The sequence below is a fragment of the Ovis canadensis genome, chromosome 1 (assembly GCF_042477335.2).
Source record: "Ovis canadensis isolate MfBH-ARS-UI-01 breed Bighorn chromosome 1, ARS-UI_OviCan_v2, whole genome shotgun sequence".
Classification (NCBI taxonomy): Eukaryota; Metazoa; Chordata; class Mammalia; order Artiodactyla; family Bovidae; genus Ovis; species Ovis canadensis.
In genome coordinates, this window is record NC_091245.1 from 178,845,001 (window position 1) to 178,870,077 (window position 25,077).

General features: G+C 36.7%; 2 protein-coding genes across 3 annotated transcripts in view; one reads left to right on the forward strand and one right to left on the reverse strand.

Moving 5' to 3' along the window:
• LOC138430807 (histone-lysine N-methyltransferase SETMAR-like) overlaps window positions 1-10,302 on the reverse strand; it is a 54,835-nt gene extending 44,533 nt beyond the window's left edge. The window contains exons 1-3 of one of the 2 annotated variants that reach the window (XM_069572832.1): window positions 10,071-10,302; window positions 9,813-9,880; window positions 9,235-9,386 (exon numbers count right to left, since the gene is read on the reverse strand). In XM_069572832.1, coding sequence (XP_069428933.1) covers window positions 9,235-9,264 — 30 coding nt within the window. In that variant the 5' untranslated portion in view covers window positions 9,265-9,386; window positions 9,813-9,880; window positions 10,071-10,302. Of the gene's footprint in view, window positions 1-9,234; window positions 9,387-9,812 lie in introns of both variants that reach the window. The other variant, XM_069572829.1, reaches the window with a different exon arrangement.
• Window positions 5,639-6,569, forward strand: LOC138434452 (cytochrome c). The gene has a single exon (XM_069579257.1). The coding sequence runs from the start codon at window positions 5,703-5,705 to the stop codon at window positions 6,018-6,020; it is 318 nt and encodes a 105-aa protein (XP_069435358.1). The 5' UTR covers window positions 5,639-5,702; the 3' UTR covers window positions 6,021-6,569.
• Window positions 10,303-25,077: the final 14,775 nt, after the last annotated feature.

Here is a 25,077-nt window from a genome sequence, read left to right on the forward strand (position 1 = left end):
AAAGACACTTGCTCCTTGGAAGAAAAGCTATGAAAAACCTAGACAGCCTATTAAAAAGCAGAGATAATCACTTTTCCAACAAAGTTCTGCATAGTCAAAGCTACGGTTTTTCCAGTAGTCATGTACAGATGTGAGAGATAGACCATAAAGAACGCTGAGCACTAAAGAACTGATGCTTTTGAACTATGGTGTTGAGAGTCCCTTGAACTGCAAGGAGATCAAACCAGTCAGTCCTAAAGGAAATCAACCCCGAATATTCATTGAAGGAATGATGCTGGAGCTGAAGTGCCTGCACTTTGGCCACCTGATGCAAAGGGCTAACTCACTGGAAAAGATCTTGATACTGGGAAAGATTTAGGACAGAAGGAGAAGGAGTAAGCAGAGGATGAGATGGTTGGATGGTATCATGGACTCAATCGACATGAATCTGAGCAAACTCCAGGAGATAGTGAAAGACAGGGAAGCTGGCATGCTACAGTCTATGGGGTGGCAAAAAGTTGGACATGAATAAGTACTACTCGACTGAACAAGTATTATTGCTGCCAGTCTGTAGACAAAAAACCAGAAACTCAAGGGAATTACATAATTTACCAAAGGTCTCACAGTTAGAAAAAGCTGCTCGCGTGTGGGCTCAGTCTTGTTCGACTCTTTGCAACCATATGGGCTGTAGCCTGCCAGGCTCCTCTGTCCATGAGAATTTTCAAGCAATACTTTTTGGATGCCATTTCCTACTTCAGGGGATCTTCCTGACCCAAGGATTGAACCCTTGTCTCCTGAGTCCCCTACACTGGCATGTGGATTCTTTACCCCTGAGCCACCTGGGAAAAGGTGATACATACATTTACCCTGTTCAGTCCTAAGAATCCATTAACCACTCACTGTAATGGAAAGCAGAGCTCTCTGATGTTTTCCACAAGATCTTCAGCCTCCAAGACACTGTGGATCTGCAGATCCAGCCAGGCTCTGTCTACTAAAACCATCATTTGGTCCTATTTCTTAGTTACTGATGCTGTAATTCAGACATCCCTGACTTGGTATCTTGAACCTGCCCTTGTTTCCACTTCATCCTTAACTCCTCCAGATGTTAGATTCTATTCCCTTTGAATCCTGCCTGGGATGACACCCATTTCTTCCCTCTTCAAGCTCCTGAGACTCCTGAGGCTCCTGAGACTTCAGCTCAAGCCAATGCCCCTGATCTAGAATCAACTGAGAGGCAGGTCAAATGGAAAGAAAAATCTACCCAATTCCAAATACAGGTATAACAGAAAGTGACACAGAGGCCTAAGTATGTCAGGCGGGGTCAGGGCTCCAGCTGGGACATACCTGATAAGTAATTCAAGAATTAAGGAAAGGGGTCAAGGCTAGTTTTTCAGACAGTTATCAAAGAAAAGAAAGAAAAGGGAGACATACATATGCAAGGAAAGAAGAGGGGAGAAGGGAGGCTCTGGGACAAATCTGGAAGCCCAGTGATTCAACTATAGCTGTGCCACCAAATCATAGGCTTGGTGATAGAAGTTAGTCTTTAGTCTGAATAAAGTTCATCTCTTTTGTTACCAGCTACCTTCTCATTTCCTGAAGAAACTGAACAAGTCACACCAGAGTTACCATGACTTCTGGGCCCCTTTCCTGATCAACATGGTTGCATCCATCATGGGCCAGGTCAGTTTGGTCATCGTACTGAGCTACTGAAAGGTCTTTAGCTCCTGTGGTGTTATGCTTAAAGCTCTCCAGAGTCCCTACTTAGGTTCTTCTTTTTTATTGCAATATTAGGTTTAGTGTCATCTATCTTATTACTTGAAAAAGCTCCGGGACATCAGGTAGCATGTCAGGTATAGACCACCTGGTCCAGTGTGGATTCAAACTGATCTGGCCACTTCACCTGGAGAGCCACAGTGATTGCCTCACCTGTCTGCAGATGAGGCCTGTTGCAGATGGTCAGCACTGATAGGACCAACCAGTCTACCTTACCCCATGTGAATGCCACCTTGGTAGGAGAATTGTGTTTTTTTAATTTTCCTCCATTATATTCTGAACCCACCTTTGACAACCACTATTAGCTTAGAAAAGCCTCTTAACCTCTTTTAACCTCAGTTTTGTTATCTCTCAAACCTTATATACCCCCAAAAGCTTTGTATGCAGAATGGATGAATATTTCTTTACAGCTTGTGGCTCCAACTCTGAGGTTCCCTTTGCTAGTGTATTAGTCAGTGTTCTACAGAGAAACAGACCAATAGGTTGTGTGTATATCTGAGTGTGGATGGATGATGGATGATGGATAGATCGGGAGATAGACTCATCATAAGGATCTGGCTCCTTATGGCAAACAAGCCCATGATCCACAGAGTGAGTCCGCAGGCTGAGACTCAGGAGCAATGATGGTAGAGTTCTGGTCTGAAGGCAGGCAGAACTCAAGACGCAGGAAGAGATGATGTTTCAATTAAAGTCTGAAGGTAAGAAAAAGGCTGATGTTCCAGTTTGAATGCAGTCAGCCAGAAAGAATTTTCACTTACTTAGGATGGTCAGCCTTTTTACTCTATTTAAATTTTCAACTGATAGGATAAAACTCACCTGCAGTAGGGAAGGCAATCTGCTTTACTCAGCCTATCCAGTTAAGTGTTGGTCTGACATAAAGACATACAGAAACACCCAGAATGATGTTTGACTCAGTATGTGGGTACCCTGTGGCCCAGTCAGGCTGACATGTAAAATTACTCTTCACATCTGGCAAATTTAAATATGCCAAACCTGAGCCAACTTAGGCCAGAAGATACATGGGGGAAAGTTCATGTATGTATTTCTAATTTTTATGAGAAATTTTTATCTCAGGTAGTTCACATTTTGTTATATTATATTGTTATTACTTACAATCAATATGCCTGAAAAATCACCATTAATATGGCATAAATCATTAAAAATATGGGAACTTACAAAGGAAATTTAAGAAACCATAGGATAATAAAATTAATTTTCATTCTTAGGTAAGTTGATTGAGAATTTAGTTAAGGGCAAATCAGTATGCCTATAGTATAAAGTTAACAGAGTCAAAGAAACAATTCTCAAAAAAAAAAAAAAAGAGGCATGTTTCTAATTTATTAAATCCCCTCCATGTTAAGTAAGATCTACTTATAGCATACTATATAAACAACCCAGTAAATTTGCTCAGCTTTTTCAAAAAGGTTTCTGATAAGCTTCCTTCTAACAGATTGCTAAGGGAAGAAGTCACTAGAGGATAGAGGGCAGAATACTGCCAAGCGTTGCTGTGAAAAGCTGTAGAAGCAATCTTAGTGAACAGCTGTGCTTGAGAGTGAAGTTAATAATTAGACACCCAGGAGTCTAGCATTGGTTCTGGCACTATTCAATACAGCGTATTTAATGAGGAGGAGGAGACACTGAGAGTCATATAGGGTCTGACTGCCAAATCTGCCATGACTGCTCTAGGTAAGTAGAGGATATTAGTCAAGAATGATGAAAGTGACCACATGAATTCTATGCTTGGTATTTTGGCAAAAATGAAAGCACCTGAAATTCAACTTTTATCAATTGTCATTCCATCAGAAATTAAATCAAATCTCTCTGAAATCTCTTCTTGGAAGTACTGGTTAAGAGAAGATCTAACATCTAACTGAATAGACAAGAGACAAGACAGGAATGCAGTTATAACAAATAAAGCACTTACACAAGTGCTGTTGTACAAATAAGAAATTTAACAAGTTATCTATGAGTTTCTGTAAAATTGTAGTAACAAAGACAACTGATTTTTGGTTTCACTTGAAGGAGTCATTTTGAAGATGGATTCAGGAAGAAGGAAAATGATTCTATGATATTGAGAAGAAAAGTCATTGGTGTAAAACCATACAGGATTAAAGCTACTTAGGGTGATTGTTGGATATTCTCATTAGCCTGCATTGCTCAAGGATTAAAGCCTGTGGCACAAATGAACTCACATGGAATTCACATTTCCATGCCTGTTATCTTTTACTCATACAGCCTCAAAATCTTCAGGTTTCCTGGAGAGCTGAATGGAAGACTAGCATCAATCCTTTCCTATTTTCTTATCGATATGTCCTGTGCTATTTTGTGCCCAAGAGCTGGGAAAAAGGCACACTGCACCGTTAGAACCAGTGGTTGGGTGCTCTCTTGAGAAGCCTCCATGCCTAATGTTCCCTTAGCACTTCTGAAACTGCTTAAGCATGATCATGAACATCTGCAACCACATGAGTTTCATGGAAGCTTCTATTTTTTTTAAATTGGTCACAGCATTAGTTTTGGTCCCATGTGCTTTTCCAGAATTTTGCCACTCTCTCATCAAGAAATAGATGCCCTGTATCCTCCCCTTAAACCTGGGAAGCTTCTGGCTGTCGAGAGCAATAGAGTAAAGCAGCAATGATGCTATGTGACTTCCAAGACTAGATCACATAAGGGATACAGCCTCCTGACTTCTCTTTAGAACCCTGGCACTCATAACCAGCCACCATATTGTGAGGAAACACAAGTCACACAGAGCGGACGCTTGTTTCCACCAGGAGCCCTAGCTAGGGTTCCAGCTTACAACCAGCATGAATTGCTAGATGTGTAAAAAAGGAAATCTTCAGATTCTTCCAGGCTATACCTTTAGAAAGGCCATAGCTGACACCTAGTTGAGCAGCAATGAGTTATCCCTGCCAAATCCTGCACAAAATGCAGAAAAGTGAGCAAAAGAAATGCTGTTAATGCTTTAAGCCTCTATTTTGGGGTGGTTTGTTATACTGCACTGCATAGCAAAAACAATTCTCCTTCATCAGAGCCTCACATATTTCAACACAGAATTGAGGAGAATACCAACATCCCCAATTCTGTGTGGACTTTTGAACATAAATTCCAAGCATATGTCTGCCCAAACACTAAAGATGCCGTCATGATAGCAAGCCTCTCAGTTTCTGCTTTAGACTCTAAATAAGAAGCAGCTGAAGATCCTTGGCCAGGCATCAGGCTGTCATCTTCATCTCACTATTTCTCCCCAGGGAACATTAACCCTAAATTTCCTCTTGGCAGATTCCTCTCTTGCATGCATTTTGGCTCATGTAAATAAATGCCTAGAAGTATGAAGAACATTTCAGATGGAATAACCGGACTGACTGAAAATGAAAACCCCACTTCAAGCCCAAACCTACTCCCACTATTTTTTAAATTACTTAATTAATTTTAATTGGAGGATAATTTAGTTTGCAATATGGTTTTTGCCATATAAACCATCTTTGAGAAAGAAACCTTCTAAATGCCTGTGATTTCATTTTCTGTCATGGTAATGTCATTTTACGTGGAATATAAAGTGATCAGGAAATGCAAATAAGAATAAACAAGACTTTGGAGAGAGAAACTTTCTTGTCAGAAGCGCACTTTTCACAGTGAACATGATGGGGCTACAGTGGAAGAAACTTCAGGAATTCTGATAGCTTTTAGAAAGCTCTCATGCTACCAGTTCAATACCTAGTGAGGTAAGATGGGAGGGTTACAGAAAAAAAACTCTTTATGCTTTATACAACTAAGAAGAAGCAACAGCTAAAGGGCTCTAAAATAGTCAATTAGAGAAGCCTTGAAACAGTATTCGAATAAGAGATCAGGAAGCGAACAAATCTCTTACTAAGAAATGAATGGAGAAAGCGGGACGTTCGGCTTGTGAGCGGGAACTTCTCGGTCGCGCACAGAAAAAGAACGATTTAAAAATGGGTGATGTTGAGAAAGGCAAGAAGATTTTTGTTCAGAAGTGTGCCCAGTGCCATACTGTGGAAAAGGGAGGGAAGCACAAGACTGGGCCAAACCTCCATGGTCTGTTTGGACGAAAGACAGGTCAGGCTCCTGGATTCTCTTACACAGATGCCAACAAAAACAAAGGTATCACCTGGGGAGAGGAGACGCTGATGGAGTACTTGGAGAATCCCAAGAAGTACATCCCTGGAACCAAGATGATCTTTGCTGGCATTAAGAAGAAGGGAGAGAGGGAGGACTTGATAGCTTATCTCAAAAAAGCTACCAATGAGTAATAGTTGGCCACTGCCTTATTTATTATGAAACAGAAGTGTCTCATGACTTTTTATGTGTACCATATTTAAATTGATCTCATACACTAGAATTCAGATCATGAATGGCTGATGGAATAATTCTGTTGGACAGTCCTGATTTAAATAAGATTGGTCTGTGGCTAAACAAATATGGTCAGCTTTTTAAATTTTGATAGTAATTCCGGTTCAACAAGTACTATCACTTTTCCCATTCTAAAGAGATGATTGAACTTGAATAAGGAATATGAAACTTTTTAGGGAGATGGTGCATTCCTTCTCAAAACCTATAAGAGATTTGTTTTATATTTAGATTTCTATAACTGGTTATATTAATATATTTAAATACTGAAAAGGTCCCTTCACTGTCTCACAGAACAGAGGAGGATTCACACGTGTTTCAAGTTGTGTTCATTAGCCTGTTAAGGCAAGGATTGAAAATACACTGACAAAGTCCACTTTATCTGTTTGGTTTTATAAACTATGCCAATTTAATTAAAATTCTCTATCTAAAAAAAAAAAAAAAAAAAGAAATGAATGGGATCTAATATTTACTAAAAAACTCTGTAACCCTCATGCCCCCACCCCATAAGACTGTGTACACCTTTTATGGCAGAGGATTTTCCGACACAAAGACTGTATTTCAAGAGAGCTAACTGAGATATTCAGAATTTGAAGTAAGTAGGTACAGTGGTTTTATATTTGCCATTTTGCTAAATTAATCTCACTCAGCAATAAAAATTAGAGAAATGTAAATTTATATTCTGGAGAAGGAAATGGCAACCCACTCCAGTACTCTTGCCTGGAGGATCCCATGGAGGGAGGAGCCTGGTAGGCTACAGTCCATGGGATCACAAAGAGTCGAAATAAGCATTTGAAAAGCATACATAAATACAGTGGCCTATAATATCTCATACATCCATTTTAATAGTTTCATTTGGGGCTATGTTTGCTTTATAATTTCTAAAAAATTATGGGTTTTTAATTTTAATATCTAATTATAGCTAATAATAACTGTAGCTTTAAGCTATTCAGAACTCAATGGAGACAGTTGCTGTACTAATTGCTGACAGTATTTCACTTCATACTCACAACAACCCTTTGTTGTTGCTATCACAACAAGGTAGATACTATTATTTATTATCTCTAGAGGGCTTCCCTGGTGGTTCAGATAGTAAAGAATCTGCCTGCAATGCAGGAGACCCATGTGCAGTCCCTGGGTCAGGAAGATCCCCTGGAGAAGGGAATGGCAACCCACTCCAGTATTCTTGCCTGGAAAATGGACAGAGGAGCCTGGTGGGCTACAGTCATGGAGCCGCAAAGAGTCAGACATGACTGAGTGACTAACAATAAGAACTAACAATAGAAACTCACAAATAAAAGAATATTATCAAACCAACTTCATAGACGTTCCAGAGGATGTGACCGAGGTTGACTGTAGAAAGTGACAATAATCTTTCACATGAACCTTTGCAATGTAACTTTGCAGCTTTTCCTATAAAGGGGAAGCATCCATTTACTCTGTCTTTATATCTATACTGGACTTATGGCTTGTTTGATCAATAAAACATGGCAGAAGTAAAGTTTTGTCAATTCCAAGCCTATGAAATAAAAGACTGGCAGCTTCCACTTTAACTCTTGAGACCAAACCCAGCCACCATTAAAAATAGCTCAGACTGGGCTAAAATAAGAATAATAAGAGACTCAGTGGAAAGAAAGGTCCCAGCCTTCATCCATTTCAGATATATAGATGAGGACACATTAGACCCTCTAGTTCCAACTGAGAAGACCTCTCAGATGAATGAAAAGCATGAGTGATGTCAAGTAAGAGTAGCATAAGCATTCTACAGCCAGACCATAGAATTGTGACGCATAGTAAAACATTATTTTAAGTCACTAAGTTTGGGGATGGTTTATTATCCACAATGAATAGTCAACACAGTGAAATAAAGTAATGCAAAAATGTTTGCCTCTTGTCATAGTCCCCAAATACCATTTATTAAATGTGATTCTCAATGTTTAATCATGTCAAGGTTAGTCCCCTAAATTAATATACATGTTTACATTGACAGATTAATTGGCATTCTTATTCAGTATCAGCTATAGATCAGACATTATACCTTGTTCTTATCAATAAGTAATAAATAATATTGTTACCTGCATTCTGTATTGATTACCTTGCCCGAGAGAACTGGTCTATTGCTTAACCACTTGTTTTGGCTTTGATTTTTCTCTCTGAAGCATGAATGTCAGATTTTCCCATATCCCTCCAGTGGATGAAAGGGGAACCCTTCATCCTTCGAAATCCCATCCCAGGTTTAAAAGCTTTGAGTCACACTCCAGGGTGGTTGGGGGGGTTAAAAATTTAAAACCTTTAAAATAGTGTCATGTTTCATGAGGAAGGCAATAAATACTGAGGGGGAAAAAAACCACTTGTACTGAAGCTAATTTATAATCCAGTCACACTTGAGCCACCAGTATCACTTAGTTAAGAACTAAACACAACCTTGAGGGGTCACTGGTTCAGTGTTTTTTAAATGCTGTTTTTAATCCGCAGATGTTTTCTTTCTTTCCCTTATGCCTTATTTTTCCCCAAAGCAAAACAATCAAAGAATTCCCCAGCTTAATGATTTGGTTAAGAAGTATTTTATACAAATATTCAAAATTGTAAGTGGAAGGATATTTTTTTTTTTCTTTCAGGTAGTCTTTTGCAATGGTGTGTGGTAAATGTTTAATGAGCAGTTCTCAGGGGAAGAATGTGCACATATTCATGAACACCATTTTCTATAAGTCTGTTAAAAGATGCGTGGCACAAAACTTATGAACAATAACATACGAAATACTTTTATTGTAAATTACACAGCCAATTGATTCTCACAGAATGCTTCCATTAATGTTTGCCAGAATCTTTTCTCCATAGCCAACCTATGGGGCAAGTTCACTCATTATTTGACAAAGAGAGTCCAGTCATTCTTTTCTCAAAAAGTTTATCATTAAATGTGACGTGTGATGTGCAATTAAACTAATTCTGACTTTTGTACAAATTCTAAGCATAAAATTAAACCCTCTTTCACCTTCAGCACCAGACATGATATGCTTTTAAGTTTAATCATCATTATTAACATTTTCTTCCTCTAGGCATTTTCTTAAGCCAGACAATAAACAAAACAATAAATCAAACCTTTATCATAGCACTTACCGATTTCTGTGATGTAAAAGCTCTCGCCATGGCTGGCTTCTACGAACATGACATCGCTGAATTCGGACTTGGAAGGATGTATGCAGTAGCACACCATTAAATAGCTTTTCCACATTCGAAGACGTAAGTAGCCTTAAGAAGTCAGTAAAATCCTGAGAAAGGGATGAGGTTAGGACATTTACTACCTTTGCATTTAGTATAATCTTCTTAATTTTAACTCTATATAATTTAAATAGTGATTATGACTAATGGTTTGTAAAATTTTGTGAGCCTGCATCAACTGGATCCAATATACACTGTTGATGAGCAGTTGGGTGAAGGTCGTTATTTTTGTTTTAAATTCTAAAGAAGAAAATAATCTCATCAAGGCTATCTATAGGCTAAAGTTAGACCCAAGCAGAAAGGAACAGGACAAGAGAACTAAATTTAGAAACAGAAAATCCGCAGCCTTGTATGTGGCTATGAGATTCTTTTTTACCTTATCTTATATTCCTATTTTCTTATTCTGTTCTTTGAGGATATAAAAAATAAATGGGTTTTGACATATATACAAATCTGTTCCATCACAAGCTCAATACCTATTCGACTGTGACATCTGTAGTTCTTAAAATATGGTTTTCTTTTTCATTATCCAATGACAAAACTCCTAAAATAAGGGAAAAAGATAAACAATTTGAATTTAGGAAGAAGAGTGATATATAAAAGGAAATCAGGGAAAATGCTTAAAAAAAAATATCAACATTAAAACATCCTTATTTCAATGTAATCACAGCATAGGTCCAGACAGTGGTCATGCCTCACAGACAAGCAGCCTCCATCCAGTTTGACAAACCCACAAGTCCAGAAACCCTTGTGCTCTTCTCTCTTCACTAATCAGATGAAAACCTTCCTGATTCCTATCGCCAGGCTCCAGGAAGGAATAGGCTGAGATGAATGCTTCTGACACTCTAGCACTGAAGTTATGCTCAGGAGAACTCCTAAAAAACTCATTAACACTTCAGGTTAATATACTATTTGGCTGCTAAAGTATCCAGAGAATTCTCCTCTGTATTTACCAGTTGAATACTCAGAATCTCCACAAAGACAGGGCATATTCAAGTTGGAATTTTCACACTTAACTCTGGCCAAGTTTCTAAGTGAAAAGCTAATCCTCGGCTTTTTTTGGCTCCAGGCACATGGTTTCTATGGGACCTTCTTTGAAAGTAAAACGTTGTTTCTGCTTTAAAGTCATTTATGGTCTTCACCTTCATTTCCTGTGTTTTGGTCTTGGTATGTCTTTCCAATCCTCCTTCCTAAACTGTAATTTCTCTGAGAAAAGAGAGGTTGTCTTATTCTTCTTTGTGTCCTCTAAAGGTCTTAGAGAAATGTAGTGCACAAATCGGGCTTCCCTGGTGGCTCAGATGGTAAAGAATCTGCCTGCAATGCAGAAGACCGAGGTTCAGTCCCTGGGTCAGGAAGATCCCCTAGAAAAGGGAATAGCTACCAACTACAGTATTCTTGCCTAGAGGATTCCATGGACAGAGGAACCTGGCAAACTCCACAACTCAGCAACTAACACACGCAAACACACATTGCATAAATCATAATCAGTGTTCTGTAAGGTATCCTGCAGGACTCAGGTAAGGCAAGGCCTGAGCTCTGCGGCTTATATTTCACAGATGCACAAGACTAAAGGGTGTCCAACCCACTAGTTCCTTTATTTAAGAAGCAAACTTTTTTCTTACTTTTTGGCCACACCTCACAGCATGTGGGGTCTTAGTTCAATGACCAGGGATTGAACACATGCACCCTGCATTGGTGACGTCTCAACCCCTGGGCCACCAGGAAAGCTCCTTATCCTTTCACGCCCAGGTGAAACAAGTACCTTAATCAAGCAAATAAATCTCCTATTTATTTAAAGATGTTTTTCCTGTGTGAATGGAATATTTTTTATTTGACAAATAGATGAAGCACTGTATCAGGAACCAGAAATTTCGAGCAGGTCAATTACAAGTGTCAAAACGAAGTTTAGAAAAAGCATAAACCAACTTAAGTGATGAATTAAAGAGAAAAAAATTTTTATAATCTTACAGGGTAAATATTGTAGTTGGCGAATTCAAGTCGTGTTAGAGATTTTTGCCTCTTCACCTTCAGTTTGTAAACTGCTTTCTCTATATGCTTGCCTCTTATTGATATATGAAACACCGAGGACACAAAGATTGGTAAAATATTGACCCTATGTTCAAGGAGCCACAGTCAGAAAAGAAACTTCATTCCTGACTAGGAAGAAACCGCCAATATTTCTGTGTCGAGCCAGGAGAACAGCATGGAAAGCATATGGAACATTTATTCTGTGCTAGACATGGGCTAGGTGGTTTGTGCACATTCTCTCATTTGCTGCCACACTTCTTGTGTGCTACGTCACTACTGTGCTGGATTATATGGTGGTGGGTCTGATCTTCTCAGTGGGCAAATAAACTCCTGTCTTTAATGCTTCCATAGTATCTTAGAAATGTAAGTAAAATGTGAATGAACATTTTCCAAACTGAATTTTATTTTCTAGTAGGCAAAGAATTGCTTCTTTTACCTCCTTCAGATTTTTTTCTTTATTTGTCCTTCTTTATAGTTTCCCTTTCAATTCTATGCCAACTCTCTTTTAAAAGTTCTTAATATCCCACTCACCTCCTACATGCTTCTAATACTTGTGTATTATATGCATTCATGTTTTGTCCATCATCACACTGATAATAGTAGGTATGTATTTAGTGAATATATTTATATGTCTTCCCTCTATATACTCTTATATTTTAAATTCAAATGATACTAAATGACAAAATATTTAAGAGGAGATTTAATGCTTGTGTAAGTCCACTAGGTCAAAGGTATTACATAATAAGTTAGCCATTATTGGTACTGTAATAATCTTGCTTCCCAAATTACCCCAAACTCAGTGATTTAGGAGTATTTACTTTTCTTGCCAGTGGGTCTGTGAGTTGGCTAAGTCATCTTTGCTTCTGGTTGAAGTTTGGAGTTTCAGGATTTCCCCACCTATATTCATTATAAATCATTCTAGGTTGAAGGGACAATGAGTTTTCAGGGCACACTATTTTTATGACAGAACATAAGCGTGAAAGAATAAGCTCTAAGGCCTTAGCTTAAAACTGGCACGCTGTCATACCTGCCCTCATTCCATCCGCCAAAATAAGCTGCAGGATTAAGCCCAGATCAGTGGGTAACAAGTGTATACCACCCACTCTTGTGCATTGCAAGGCCACATGGTGGACGAGAATAAAGACTGGGGAGCAATCCAGTCCACAACACATGGTTCATCTCAGTTATTCTCCATATAGGGAGGTGTTATACCTCCATTATAAATATGAGTAAGCTGAGGCTCTGAGAAATTGAATGAACAATTCAAAGTCATAAAGCAAATTACAAGGTAAGTAGTAATTGGTATAAGGTATAGTTTTGACCTCATAAACCACATATTATTTTCATGACAGCAGTAATCTCTTTTATAAAGCTTATATTACTATTTTTGAAAAGAATAGAAAAGTTGAGATTTTTCAGGTGTTGAAGATCTTTTTGCTATAAAATGGATAAAGATACAAATAAAAATTAAGGTACTTATAGTCAATAGTATCAATCACTCCTCTGTTCTTAGACCTAGAAAAGAAATGGAATTGGCCTCTCTTTCCATTGTTACATAAATTATCTATTGTGGATGCAGTCACCGGAGTCTACACAGCATATACTGTTAAGTAGCCATGTGTGGTGCTTAAAATAAAGCCTTTCATGAGGCTTATAAAATTAATTTAACTTTCTTTTTCTACATAAAGAAGTATAATAAAAAAAAGTGACTAAGTAACACTGGGATAGCAATTTTAATGCACTTCTTCAAAAACAAAGATAAGAACCAATAGAAGGCAAATTTTCATCAATATTCTATGAATTAGGAAATAAATTTATTGTGACTTAAAGTTTATGTTCAATGAGAGGATCGCCTTGGACCAACACATTCATCTGAAGTGACTTCTCTACAGAGAAGGGGTTATACTCATGACTTTGGCTTCTAGGCAATATCTCTAATGCATTGTTTTCCAAATTTGTCACCTCTTAAAAATCACCTTGGTTTCTTGTTAAAATTACAGATTACCAGGTTATTTAGCTGGAGAAATTGATTTAGCAGACAGAGTATACTCTGGAACTTGAATTTTTACATATTGTTCCTGATAGTTCTCATGATCAAACAAATATGGCGGTTAATGGATCAAAAAACTCAGTAGCTTTAAGGGAGACATTATACCAATTCTCTAAAATCTCAGGATGGAAGTTGAGAAAATACTTCCCAACTCATTCTGTGAGGCTAGTCTTACCCTAACACCAAAACCAAACAAAGACATTACAAGAAAAGGAAACTACCAATTAATATCTCTCATGAATATAAATGGAAAAATCCTTAACAAAATATTAGCAAATTAAATTCAACAATGCATAAGTACATACAACCAAGAGGGATTTATATCAGGTATGTAAGGCTGATTCAACTTCTGAAAATCAATTAACATAATCCACTACATCAACAGACCAAAAAACAGAAAAGAAAAAAACTAACATGATCACATCAATAAATGCAGAAAAAGCATTTGACAACCCCATTATCTCTGGGAGACAGTGAAGGACAGGGAAACCTGGAGTACTGCAGTTCATGGGGTCGCAAAGAGTTGAACACAACTGAGCAACTGAATAACAATGAAAATGACACCTCTGCATAATAAAAACTCTTATTAAACTACAAGTAGAGGGAGAATTTCTCAACTTGATATAGACTATCTGTAAAACCCTATGGCTAGTATTATACTTAACGGTGAGAAGCTCAAAGCTTCCTTACTAGCATGAGGTACAATGCAAGGATGTCCCTTCCCTTTTCAACATTATGATGAATGTCTTTGCTAATTCAATAAAGCTAAAGAAAAGGAAATAAAATATACACAGATTGAGATGGAACATAATGCTGTTTTTGTTCATATGTGGCATGACTGTCTATATAGAAATTTCAAAAAAAAAAATTAGCCCCAGAACTGGGACTAATAAATGATTGATTGTAGTGAGGTTTCAGGGTAAAGAGTTAGTATGCTAAAGTCAGTTGATTTTCCTTTACCAATAACGAGCCAGTGGAATTTAAAATTAAAAATGCCATTTATATTAGCACCCCTCCAAATATTTAAATACAATTCTAACAAAATAAATGCAAGATCTATATGAGGAAAACAACAAAACTCTGATGAAAAAAATTAAAAAACTAAATGGAGAGATAGAGTTCCTAGATAGACTCAATATTATCTAGATGTTAGTTGTTCTCAATTTAGTCTATAAATTCAGTGTAGTCCTACTCAAAATCCTAGCAAATTATTTTATGGATATTGACAAACTGTTTATATGGTTTGGCAAAAGACCCAGAGTAGCCAACACTGCATTGAAGAAAAACAAAATTGAAGAACTGACATTACTTGACTTCAAGGCTTATTACAAAATTATGGCAATCAAGATAGTATGGTATTGCCAAAAGAATAAACAGGTTGATCAGTGGGAAAGAATGAAGAGCATGGAAATAGATTCACATAAATAAAGCCAACTGATCCTTGAAAAAGGGAACAAAGGCAATACAATGGAGCAAAGGTAGCCTCTTACAAGTGGTACTGGAAAAACTGGACAAAAAAATGAATTTGGACACAGACCTTACATGTTTTACAAAAACTGACTCAAAATGGATCACAGACTTAAACTTTAAATGGAAAAGTGTAAAACTCCTTAGAAGATAACATTGGTGAAAACCTGGATAACCTTGGGCATGGTGATGATTTTTTAGATGCAACACCAAAGACACAATTCATGAAAGAAATAATTCACTAAAATTAAAAACTTCTTCACTGAAAGACAATGAGAAGAGAATGAGAAGACAAGCCATAGATGGAAAGAAAATATTTGCAAAAGACAAATTTATAAAAGACTGTTATCCAAAGATTTTAGCACTCAACAATATAAGAAAACAATTAAAAATGGGCCAAAGACCTTAACAGACACCTCACCAAAGAAGATGCAGAAATGACAAGGTAATTGAAAAGAAGCTCTACATTACATGCCATCAAGGAAATGCAAATTCCACTGCATACCTATTAAAATGGCCAAAATCCAAGACAATCAAATACTGCTGAGGATGTGGAGCAACAAGAACTATTATTCATTGCTAACTGGAATGTAAAATGATGCAACCACTATGAAAAATTTAGTAGTTTTGCATACAACTAAAAATACTCATCCAGGCTGGATGAATCACAAGCTGGAATCAAGATTGCCAGGAGAAATATCAGTGAAGAGGAACTAAAGAGCCTCTTAATGAGGGTGAAAAAGAGTGAAAAACCTGACTTAAAACTCAACATTCAGTAAACTAAGATTATGGCATCTGGTCCCATCACATCATGGCAAATAGAAGAGGAAAAAGTGGAACAGTGACAGGTTTTATTTTCTTGGGCTCCAAAATTACTGCAGCCATAAAATTAGAAAACCTTTCCTCTTTGAAAGAGAAGTGATAACAAACCTAGACAGCTTGTTAAAGCAGAGACATCACTTTGCTGACAAAGGTCCGTATAGTCAAATCTATGGTTTTTCCAGTAGTCATGTACAGATGTGAGAGAGTTGGACCATAAAGAAGTCTGAGGATTGAAGAACTGATGTTTTCAGGTTGTGGTGCTGGAAGAAGACTCTCAAGAGTCCCTCTGACAGAAAAGAGATCAAATCAGTCAATCCTAAAGGAAATCAACCCTGAATATTCATTGAAAGGACTGATGGGAGCTGAAGCTCTGATACTTTGGCCACATGATGCAAAAGAGCTGACTCATTGGAAAAGACTCTGATGCTGGGCAAGATTGAGGGTAGGAGGAGAAGGAGCAACAGAGGATGAGATGGTTCGATAGCATCACCGATTCAATGGACGCGAATCTGAGCAAACTCCGGGGGACAGTGGAGGACAGAGCCTGGCATGCTGCCCATGTGGTTGCAAAGAGTCAGACACAACTTAGCAACTGAAAAACAACAATAATGACAACAAAAACACATAACAACCAAAATAAAAGAGGGCTATCTAACTATGAAAAGACATGGAGAAAAGTGCACATATTAACTGGAAGAAGCCAATATGAAAAGGTTACATAATATATTATTCCAAATATATGACATTCTGGAAAAGACCATGGAGACAATAAAAAAGATCAGTGGTTGCCAGGGGTATGGGCAGGAGGAGAGATGAACAGTCAAAAGATTTTTTAAGGCAGTGAAAATACTCTCTATGATTTTATAATAATAGATATATGACATTGTCCACTTTTTGAAACTGTGAGTCCAGAACACTGAGTGAACTCTGAGGTAAACAGTGATTATGATATATCAATGTAGGTTCATTTTTTATAAAACTGTACCATTCTGGTGAGTGATGCTGAGAATAGAGAGACTATGCCTGTATGGGGGTAAGGGGCATATGGGAAATTTCTGTAGCTTCCTTTTAATTTCATTATAAACATAAAACAGCTCTACAAATATAAAGTGCTTTTTTTAAACTGAAAATTCAAAATCAAAACCCAAAAAACTGAGCAGTCATGATTTATGTTGTATGATTATTCTTCACAGCATTTATATTTTAGAGAAAAGCTGATGTTTTAAGAATTTGTCTCACATTATTCTTAAGCACTTTCTATTTTCTAACTTCAAAGTTGTATTGTAAATGCATTTTGAATTGCAATTATACTTTTGTAATTCTATTTGGAGGAAGTCATGAAATTTTTTAAATCTTGAATTTTTTGTGTGTGTATCCAGTTGTTTAAATTCTCTCATACATCATCCTATTTTCCCTTTTTTTTCTGTTTCTTTTCCATTGCTTGATCTTTTACCTCCTGGCCCAGGTTCTCCTACAGCATCCTCCTGAGTTCCTCTCCAAACTACATGGATGCAAGTAACCTCACTTGGTTACCCTCTTCCCTAGGCACTGCATCCCTCCTTCAGATAATAGCAGCTGCCTTTTCTGCATTCTCTCTCAATAGATTGAGGCATGAGCATTGTATGTTGGCTATTAACACAAAATTAATATAGAAACAGGAAAATCTGGTGAGATGACAAGTAGGTCAATATCTGAAAAATGAATATCAGAAAATGCTATAATCATGTCAGAATTGTATTGAGATTACATTTAAGGTAGGGTTGGGATTGGGTTTATTTTTAAACCAAATCTCTTCTTGTGGCCATTTGTGGACTATGTGCATGATCCACTGAATGCCAGTTTGAAATGAGATTATGTACCTTCCATCAGCAGCAACTGTGTAGAATGTTTGAGTTTGGCCTTATTGTTTTACAAAATGCTTATCCAAATGATCCTTTTAGATATGCATCCTGCTATAACTTCATCCAGCTATAACTTAAAATGTATCATCACGAACATATTATAGTGAATGGCAAATTACCGTGAATGACAGATATCTGAAATCTATTTCCTGTCTAGGCTGCTGATTGGCTGCCACTGTGGTCAAGTCCTTCAACTTTTTCTGCCTCAAATTTGGGACTGCGACACAAACGAGCTGATGTATAACAGGTTTCTTTTAAAACAGCTGTATTCAAAATTCTAAGCTTAATCATTTGTGATTGTTATCCAGGCAGTTAGAAGCAAATGAAAAAGTCAGTCTTTGGCAGAACTCACACAAATTAGCAGTGATATGCCCAAGAAGAGATCTAGATGGTATATCTTTTCTTTTCATGTTTCTTTTTGCAATCCAAAAGATTTTTTCTTTCTTTTCATTATACCAGGGATTCATGGGATAGGATATCAGCTTGAGAGAGAGATTGTTAAATCGTTGAATCCCACCCCCACGCCTGCCAAAAAAAAAGGCATAACTCTAATACCTATATCATTGTGGTTACGCATATATTGTGTGACAACCAACAATGTCTGCCTCATTACTGAGAAGTTTCTTTTTTTCTTCTCATACTGAGTGAAAAATTGGTATACTGCAGGTTTCATTCACTAGTTATTTATGTACCTGTTTATTCAATGCTCTGCATCATTATTAGAAAAATGTACACAAAATAAAATTAGGACAAAATAAATTTAAACAAAGGAAGAAATGAGAGAAAATAAAAGGAAAAATAACATAATACCAAGAATCATTAACAAATTACTACATAAAAGACTTTACTTGATCTCGTACTGTTGCTAAAAATGGGATATTAATTTGGTCCTGATATTTCTAACAGGTAACCATTGATCTGACTTTGGTCAGCTCCCTGAAGCTACATATAATAAATCAAGTCCTTTTTCCACAAGGAAATCCTTCAGATACCCAAAATAAGTTCTGAGTCCTTTAGGCTAAATCAGAATGAATAATCTCATGCCTTGCCCAGAAAATATTATTAATTTACTTCACCTTCATAAGAAAATTTTAGTCTATTCTATTGCATTTATGCAAAAAGACTCTAGGGCATTTGATTCCTAACTTCATTCCATTTAATTTTTTTAAAAAAAAATTTTTACATGAAATTGAGCCATTTGAAGGTGAACTATAGCAAGTCACTCAGTTGTGTCCTACTCTTTGGGACCCCACGGACTGTAGCCTGCCAGTCTCCACTGTCCTTGGGATTTCCCAGGTAAGAATACTGGAGTGGGTTGCCATTTCCTTCTCAAGAGGATCTTCCCAATCCAGGGATCGAACCCAGGTCTCCTGCATTGCAGGTGGATTCTTTACCAACTGAGTCACTAAGGAAATCCAAGATGGTACCAAAGCCCACATTTAAAACTTTCTATCCTAATCTAGCTGAAATCAGAACCCATTTCTACATTCCTTTCTACAGATTTACAGTAGCTTGCATAGTCTGAGAGTCATTTTAACACTAAGGACTTAGCAGTCATTGGTTTTCCTTCCTGGCTTGATAGAACTACATTAAAACCATTTTAGACCTATTTTTTAAAATTTCTGAATAAAAATGTAATTTTTTAAAAAAATTTTATTTAAAAAAGTTAAAATTAAAAAAAAATGAAAATTAAGTTCAAGCACTGGGTATGAGCATGATTTGGCTTGGATTATCTATCATTCCTACAATGTCAGCATTGTAATTCAATCTTTTTGACTGTCAGGTATGCTAAACCTTCCTCTTCTACTTTCTGTGAAATGTAGGAGACCTGAGTTTGATCCCTGAGTTGGGAAGATCCCCTGGAGAAGGAAACAGCTACCCACTCCAATATTCTGGCCAGAGAATTCCATGGACTGTACAGTCCATGGGATTGCAAAGAGCTGGACAGTACTGAATGGCTTTCAGTTTCACTTTTCTCTTCCATGTATGTTTTCTTCCAAAATTAGGCATTTAGTGAAGTAGAGATGGTCAGACAAAGTCTCTCCCTCAGCAGAAGCATAGGAGTGTCTGATCTCCCATGTTCCAACTTCCAGTGAACATCTCTGAGCATATTTGTGAAAAAGAAACCATAAAATCTTTTAATCTATGGTTAATAGGATCAGATTCCACCTGAGCTTTTGAATTATGAAAAGTTTTAAAATATATTCAAGCCCATGCACATCCCCACACACCCACTGCTACTGCAGTCCGAAAACAACCAGTGTCTTTGTCTGCAATGATCCCACAGCATATCAGTCTGAACCACATACCATCTGGCAGTTTTAATATGTTTAAATGTCCCTCATATTCAAGTGGCAATTATGCATCAGCCAGCTGTGATCTTCATCTAACTCATCACCAGTTTCTTCTCAGAGGTCTTTCAATTCGGCAATCTGGAAAGATTCAAGATGAACAAAGACTTCATAGATCAGAGGTAAGTATGCTCCCCATGCTTGTGTCCAGAGTAATTAGAGTTCAAAAGTCTCAAGAGACAAAAATATTGGTATAGCTACATCATGAACTAACAGCAAGCCCTCTATGAATCTTATTATTGTAATTGCTCTAGCACCAAAGATTTCACAATGGTGTCTCCTGGAATTTATTTTCACCTTCAACCTCTCAGAAATAAATGGCTCAAAGTTATAAAGCCATTTTTGATACAGTGGTGATGGTATCCACAGCAAGTAATACAGTATTCAGTCATCTTGGCAACAAGATTCAAGGGGAGTCTAGAGTTCAAGCACGACTCTCATATATTGTTTTCGAACATGGCTCCCTAGCCTTCCACAGCATTCAGTCACCAGAGCAGTAAAACACAAGTTTTCTTTCTTTTTTTTAATACTTGCATATAGATACAATGATTTGAGAGATAGTCCTGTACTTCTGACCAAGAGAATATTAGACTTTTAATATTCATCCAAGATACTTTGGGAAATCTTACAATTGCAAAAACTGAAAATAAATAAATAAATAAAGCAGTCAGAATTCCAGGAAGAGAAATATAACTGTGCAAAAACAGGCATGGTCCAAATAAAAGGCAAACTATAATACAGCAGCATGAGTTTGAATTATTGGTGAAATAGATATTTTAAGAAAACTTGAATTTCATACAATTTAGACTATTTTGTGAGTCATAGGGACTGTGACCCTGGAACTGAAGAAAAGGATAGTTTATCATTATAAACTACTTAGGTATATAGTGAAAAAAGCATACTTCTCATAATTATGTAAACACATTTTTTTAAATTTGAGATTAATCTATGGACAAATCACAGAAATCATCAAACTTGACTTAGTTCATTGTGAGTTTCCAGATAGATGTGATAAGAATAGACAGATGAAACATATCCTCTTCTTCCAAAGTGGAGAACAAAGTATTGTATATAATTTATGGAATAGGAAATATTTAAATTATGTGAATAGAAATTGAAGCGGAAAACTGGATAGTGGCAAAAATATATATCGCAACAAGTTGGAGTCAGAAATGGGTGAATGAGAAATTTTGCATTTCATATAGTAGGAGATAATTTTAAGTCATTTCTAAAGTCAATATTTTGAGCAGTATAGTAGCATGGTTATAGGATTATAGAGATATCACCAGATGAACTCAGTAGAGAAATGGGAACAAAGAGTTGTTTCTGAGGAGTGGAGCTGGGAATGGGTGTTGTTGCTTTTCCATTATAAAATGTTCTGTATTCTCTGCACATAAATAGCCATGTAACTAAATTTTTTTCAAAGCTATCCTTGCCTATTTACTCTGTATATTCAACAGAAACCCAAATAGGCATCTACCATTGAAGCAGAAACTAAGGGAGGGACTAAGACTTTCTTGAGAGCCAAAGAGATGTCATAAAATTTACCTGAAGTGCATGGCTAGGTGGGTAGAAATCAACACAAGAATGAAGAAAAAAAGAAAAAAGAAACAGCCTTACATTTCTGTTTTTAGTCAAAACAAAGTTAACTTTAGTCTTAAGTTAGAAGTGTCACTATATTTAGTAAAAAGAAAAACTTTCAAGATCTATAGAATAATTTGTGCTTCTAACCACCCCCACACAGCCTCTTGCAATGAAATATGACTCAGCTATACTGGAAGAAATGTGTTTAGGGAACATAAAAATATGGTATATATATGCAATGGAATATTACTCAGCCATAAAAAAAGAATGAAATAATGACATTTACACCTGCATAGATGGATCTAGATATTGTCCTACTAAATCAAAGAAAGACAAACACATTATGATATCTGCTGCTACTAAGTCACTTCAGTTGTGTCCGACTCTGTGCAACCCCATAGACGGCAGCCCACCAGGCTCCCCCATCCCTGGGATTCTCCAGGCAAGAACACTGGAGTGGGTTGCCATTTCCTTCTCCAATGCATGGACGTGAAAAGTGAAACGGAAGTCACTCAGTCGTGTCTGACTCTTCGCGATCCCGTGGACTGCAGCCTACCAGGCTCCTCCATCCATGGGATTTTCCAGGCAAGAGTACTGGAGTGGATGCCATTGCCTTCTCCAATTATGATATCACCTATATGTAAAATCTGAAAAAAAAAAAAGTGGTACAAATGAACTTATTTACAAAACAGAAATAAAGTCACAGATGTAGAAAACAAACCTATGGTTACTGGGGGCTTGGAAGGATAAATTAGGAGATGAGATAGGGATTAGAATATATACACTACTATATGTGAAATAGGTAACTAATAAAGACCTACATTACAGAGTATACTCAATACTCAATACTCTGTAATGACCTATACAGAAAAGAATCTAAAAAAGCATGAATATATGTATATGCATAACTGATTCAATTTGCTGTACACCTGAAACTAACATCACATTGTAAATCAAATATACCCAATAAAATTTTTTTAAAAAAATATCATAGATATGAATGACATCATAATTTCTTTGCTTGTATAGCACATAAACTTCTAGAGGCTCAGATTTTTTTGATTATTGATACTAATTTATCTTATTTTAAGTTGGGGAGTTTGAAAAAAGTGGAGTTATTTCTGTCAAAATTAAGTGACTTCTTAGAAGGTCACACAGTCAATGGAGAACGGAGGCCTCGGATACAAGTGATGTGATTCGAATTCAGTGTTCAATTTGCTAGACTTGACTCACAATAATAATAGCCACACTTTATTGAACACTAACTATGTGCTAGTCTCTGCACATGACTAATTTACTCATCACACTGCCCTATTATCATGCTCATCTACCAGTAGTACTCATTTACTGAGGAACAGAGAAACTAATTTACCCTTGCAGGCTTGAGACAAGTAATAAATCTAGGATCTGAACCCAAAGATCACTTGTATAACATAGGGTTAGATTGGAAGTGACTGCAAAATCATTTTAGTCTAACTTTTTCGTTATATAATAGAGAAAAGCCTGGATTATAGAGGAAAATTGACTTGCCCAAAATTACACAGCTGGTTAGTAACAGAGCCAAGACTAGAACCCACATATTCTGGCTTCCAGTCCAATTCTTTTTCAACCACAGAAGGTCAGAAAATGTTAAACTTTTTAAGACTCTGCAGCCCATCTGGGTTTTTGAAGTGCCAGTACTGCAAGTCTCAATACTAAGTTAACTTTCAGTCTGAAGATATTGAATACTACCACAACTTTCACATTTGGCAGGCCCATGGGATGTCACGGAAAATCACTGCACCAAATGGTACAGCCTCTCATACTCAATAGCACCACTCACACCCAAAAATCAAAATTTCCAACTTGGAAGTGACATTTAAAAAAAAAATCAGAATATTTGTTGTTCAGATGCCTTTAATTTTAAAGAAACATTTCTTAGAATTTATTTATGGTTGAAACCTAAAGTAAAATTTGTATATAGGGAAATTCAGGTACAGGAAAATTAAAATACAAAGTCATGAATTTTATCCAGGGGTATCTTCTACTGATGCTCTTAAACTGATGGTTAATTGAACAATACAGCTCATGCTTGTGGCCTGTGGCTTTATTTACTAAAGTATGATGTTTCCACTCAATAAAAAAAACCTGTGTGGTGAAGATTTCGATATTATACAAAAGAATTTGAAACATCAAAGGCAACAAATACACACAAGGAAATCACAATACCCTTTCACAAAAGTCCTCAAATGGCTCTTTGTGATATTAACCACTGCTGGGTCCATTCAAACTTTCACTGTAAGGAAACATTTGTGAAAAGAAAGTTTGCCATTAATTTCATTGTGACTTACAATAAGATCCTGGAAAAAGTTTATAATAGGAAAAAGATAAAAAGAAAAAAAAATGGAGAATGTAGTGGAATTAAAAGAGATGTTAGGCAATTACCTCTCTATTCTGGGAAACTAACAGATTAGGAGAAAAATAGCTGGGGAAGTACAAAAGAATACCTGAGCTCAGTACTTACAAACCTCTTCTCTTTGAAAATCTGTGCTAGGTTTCGGATTATGCACTAAGCATTTACAGCTCTCAGATGTCCATGTATCTACCGCAGATTGCTTAAGGAAAGAAAGAAAATGAAACTGAAAAGGTTTCTTTTCTTGGATACGTCTCCAAGAATGCCAAACAAATGTATTTCCAGACTTGGTTCAAATGCAGCCTAATGGAATGTGAGCTGTCAGACAGTGCCAAGTTACCTTCTTAAAAAGTCCAGGTACTCCTAATACTTCCCAAAAACACCAGCCTTTAATGTTTTATCTTTTTTTTTTAATAGTATCCTACACTCTTATCTTGTCTAATCAAAAACATCTTTGAGATATCTGACTATGTGGAAGACTCCATAAATTACCTGAAGCTGACTTGGCTGTAAATCAACAAGAGAAGTCATTTACTGCTTCCTTCTCTAGCCTCCAATATTGTGAATATTGAATTTTACATAGCAGCATGCCCATGAAGATTTCTTCAGCTCAGAAGAAATAATCTATAGCTGCTATAACTGCATTCATCCAAAATAAAATAATAATTATTAAAATCAGGCAGTAGGTTGGTGGGAATATAAGTTGGTAGAGCCACTACAGAAAATAATATAGAGGTTCCTCAGAAAACTAAAAATAGAATTACCATATGATCCAGCAATCCCACTCCTGGCATATATCCAGACAAAAGTATAATTCAAAAAGATACATGCATTTTTATGTTCATAGCAGCACTATTCACAATAGCCAAAGCATGGAAACAACCTAAATGTCTACCAATAGAATAATGGATAAAAAAGATGTGATGTATATATACAGTGGAATACTACTCAGCTGTAAAAATGAATGAAATAATGCCAATTTGCAGCAACATGGATACACCTAAAACTTATCATACTAAATGAAGTAAGCCATAAAGTGAAAGACAAATATAATATGATATCACTTATATGTGAAATCTAAAATGTGACACAAATAAACCTATCTATGAAACCGAAACAGAATCACCGACATAAAGAACAGACTGG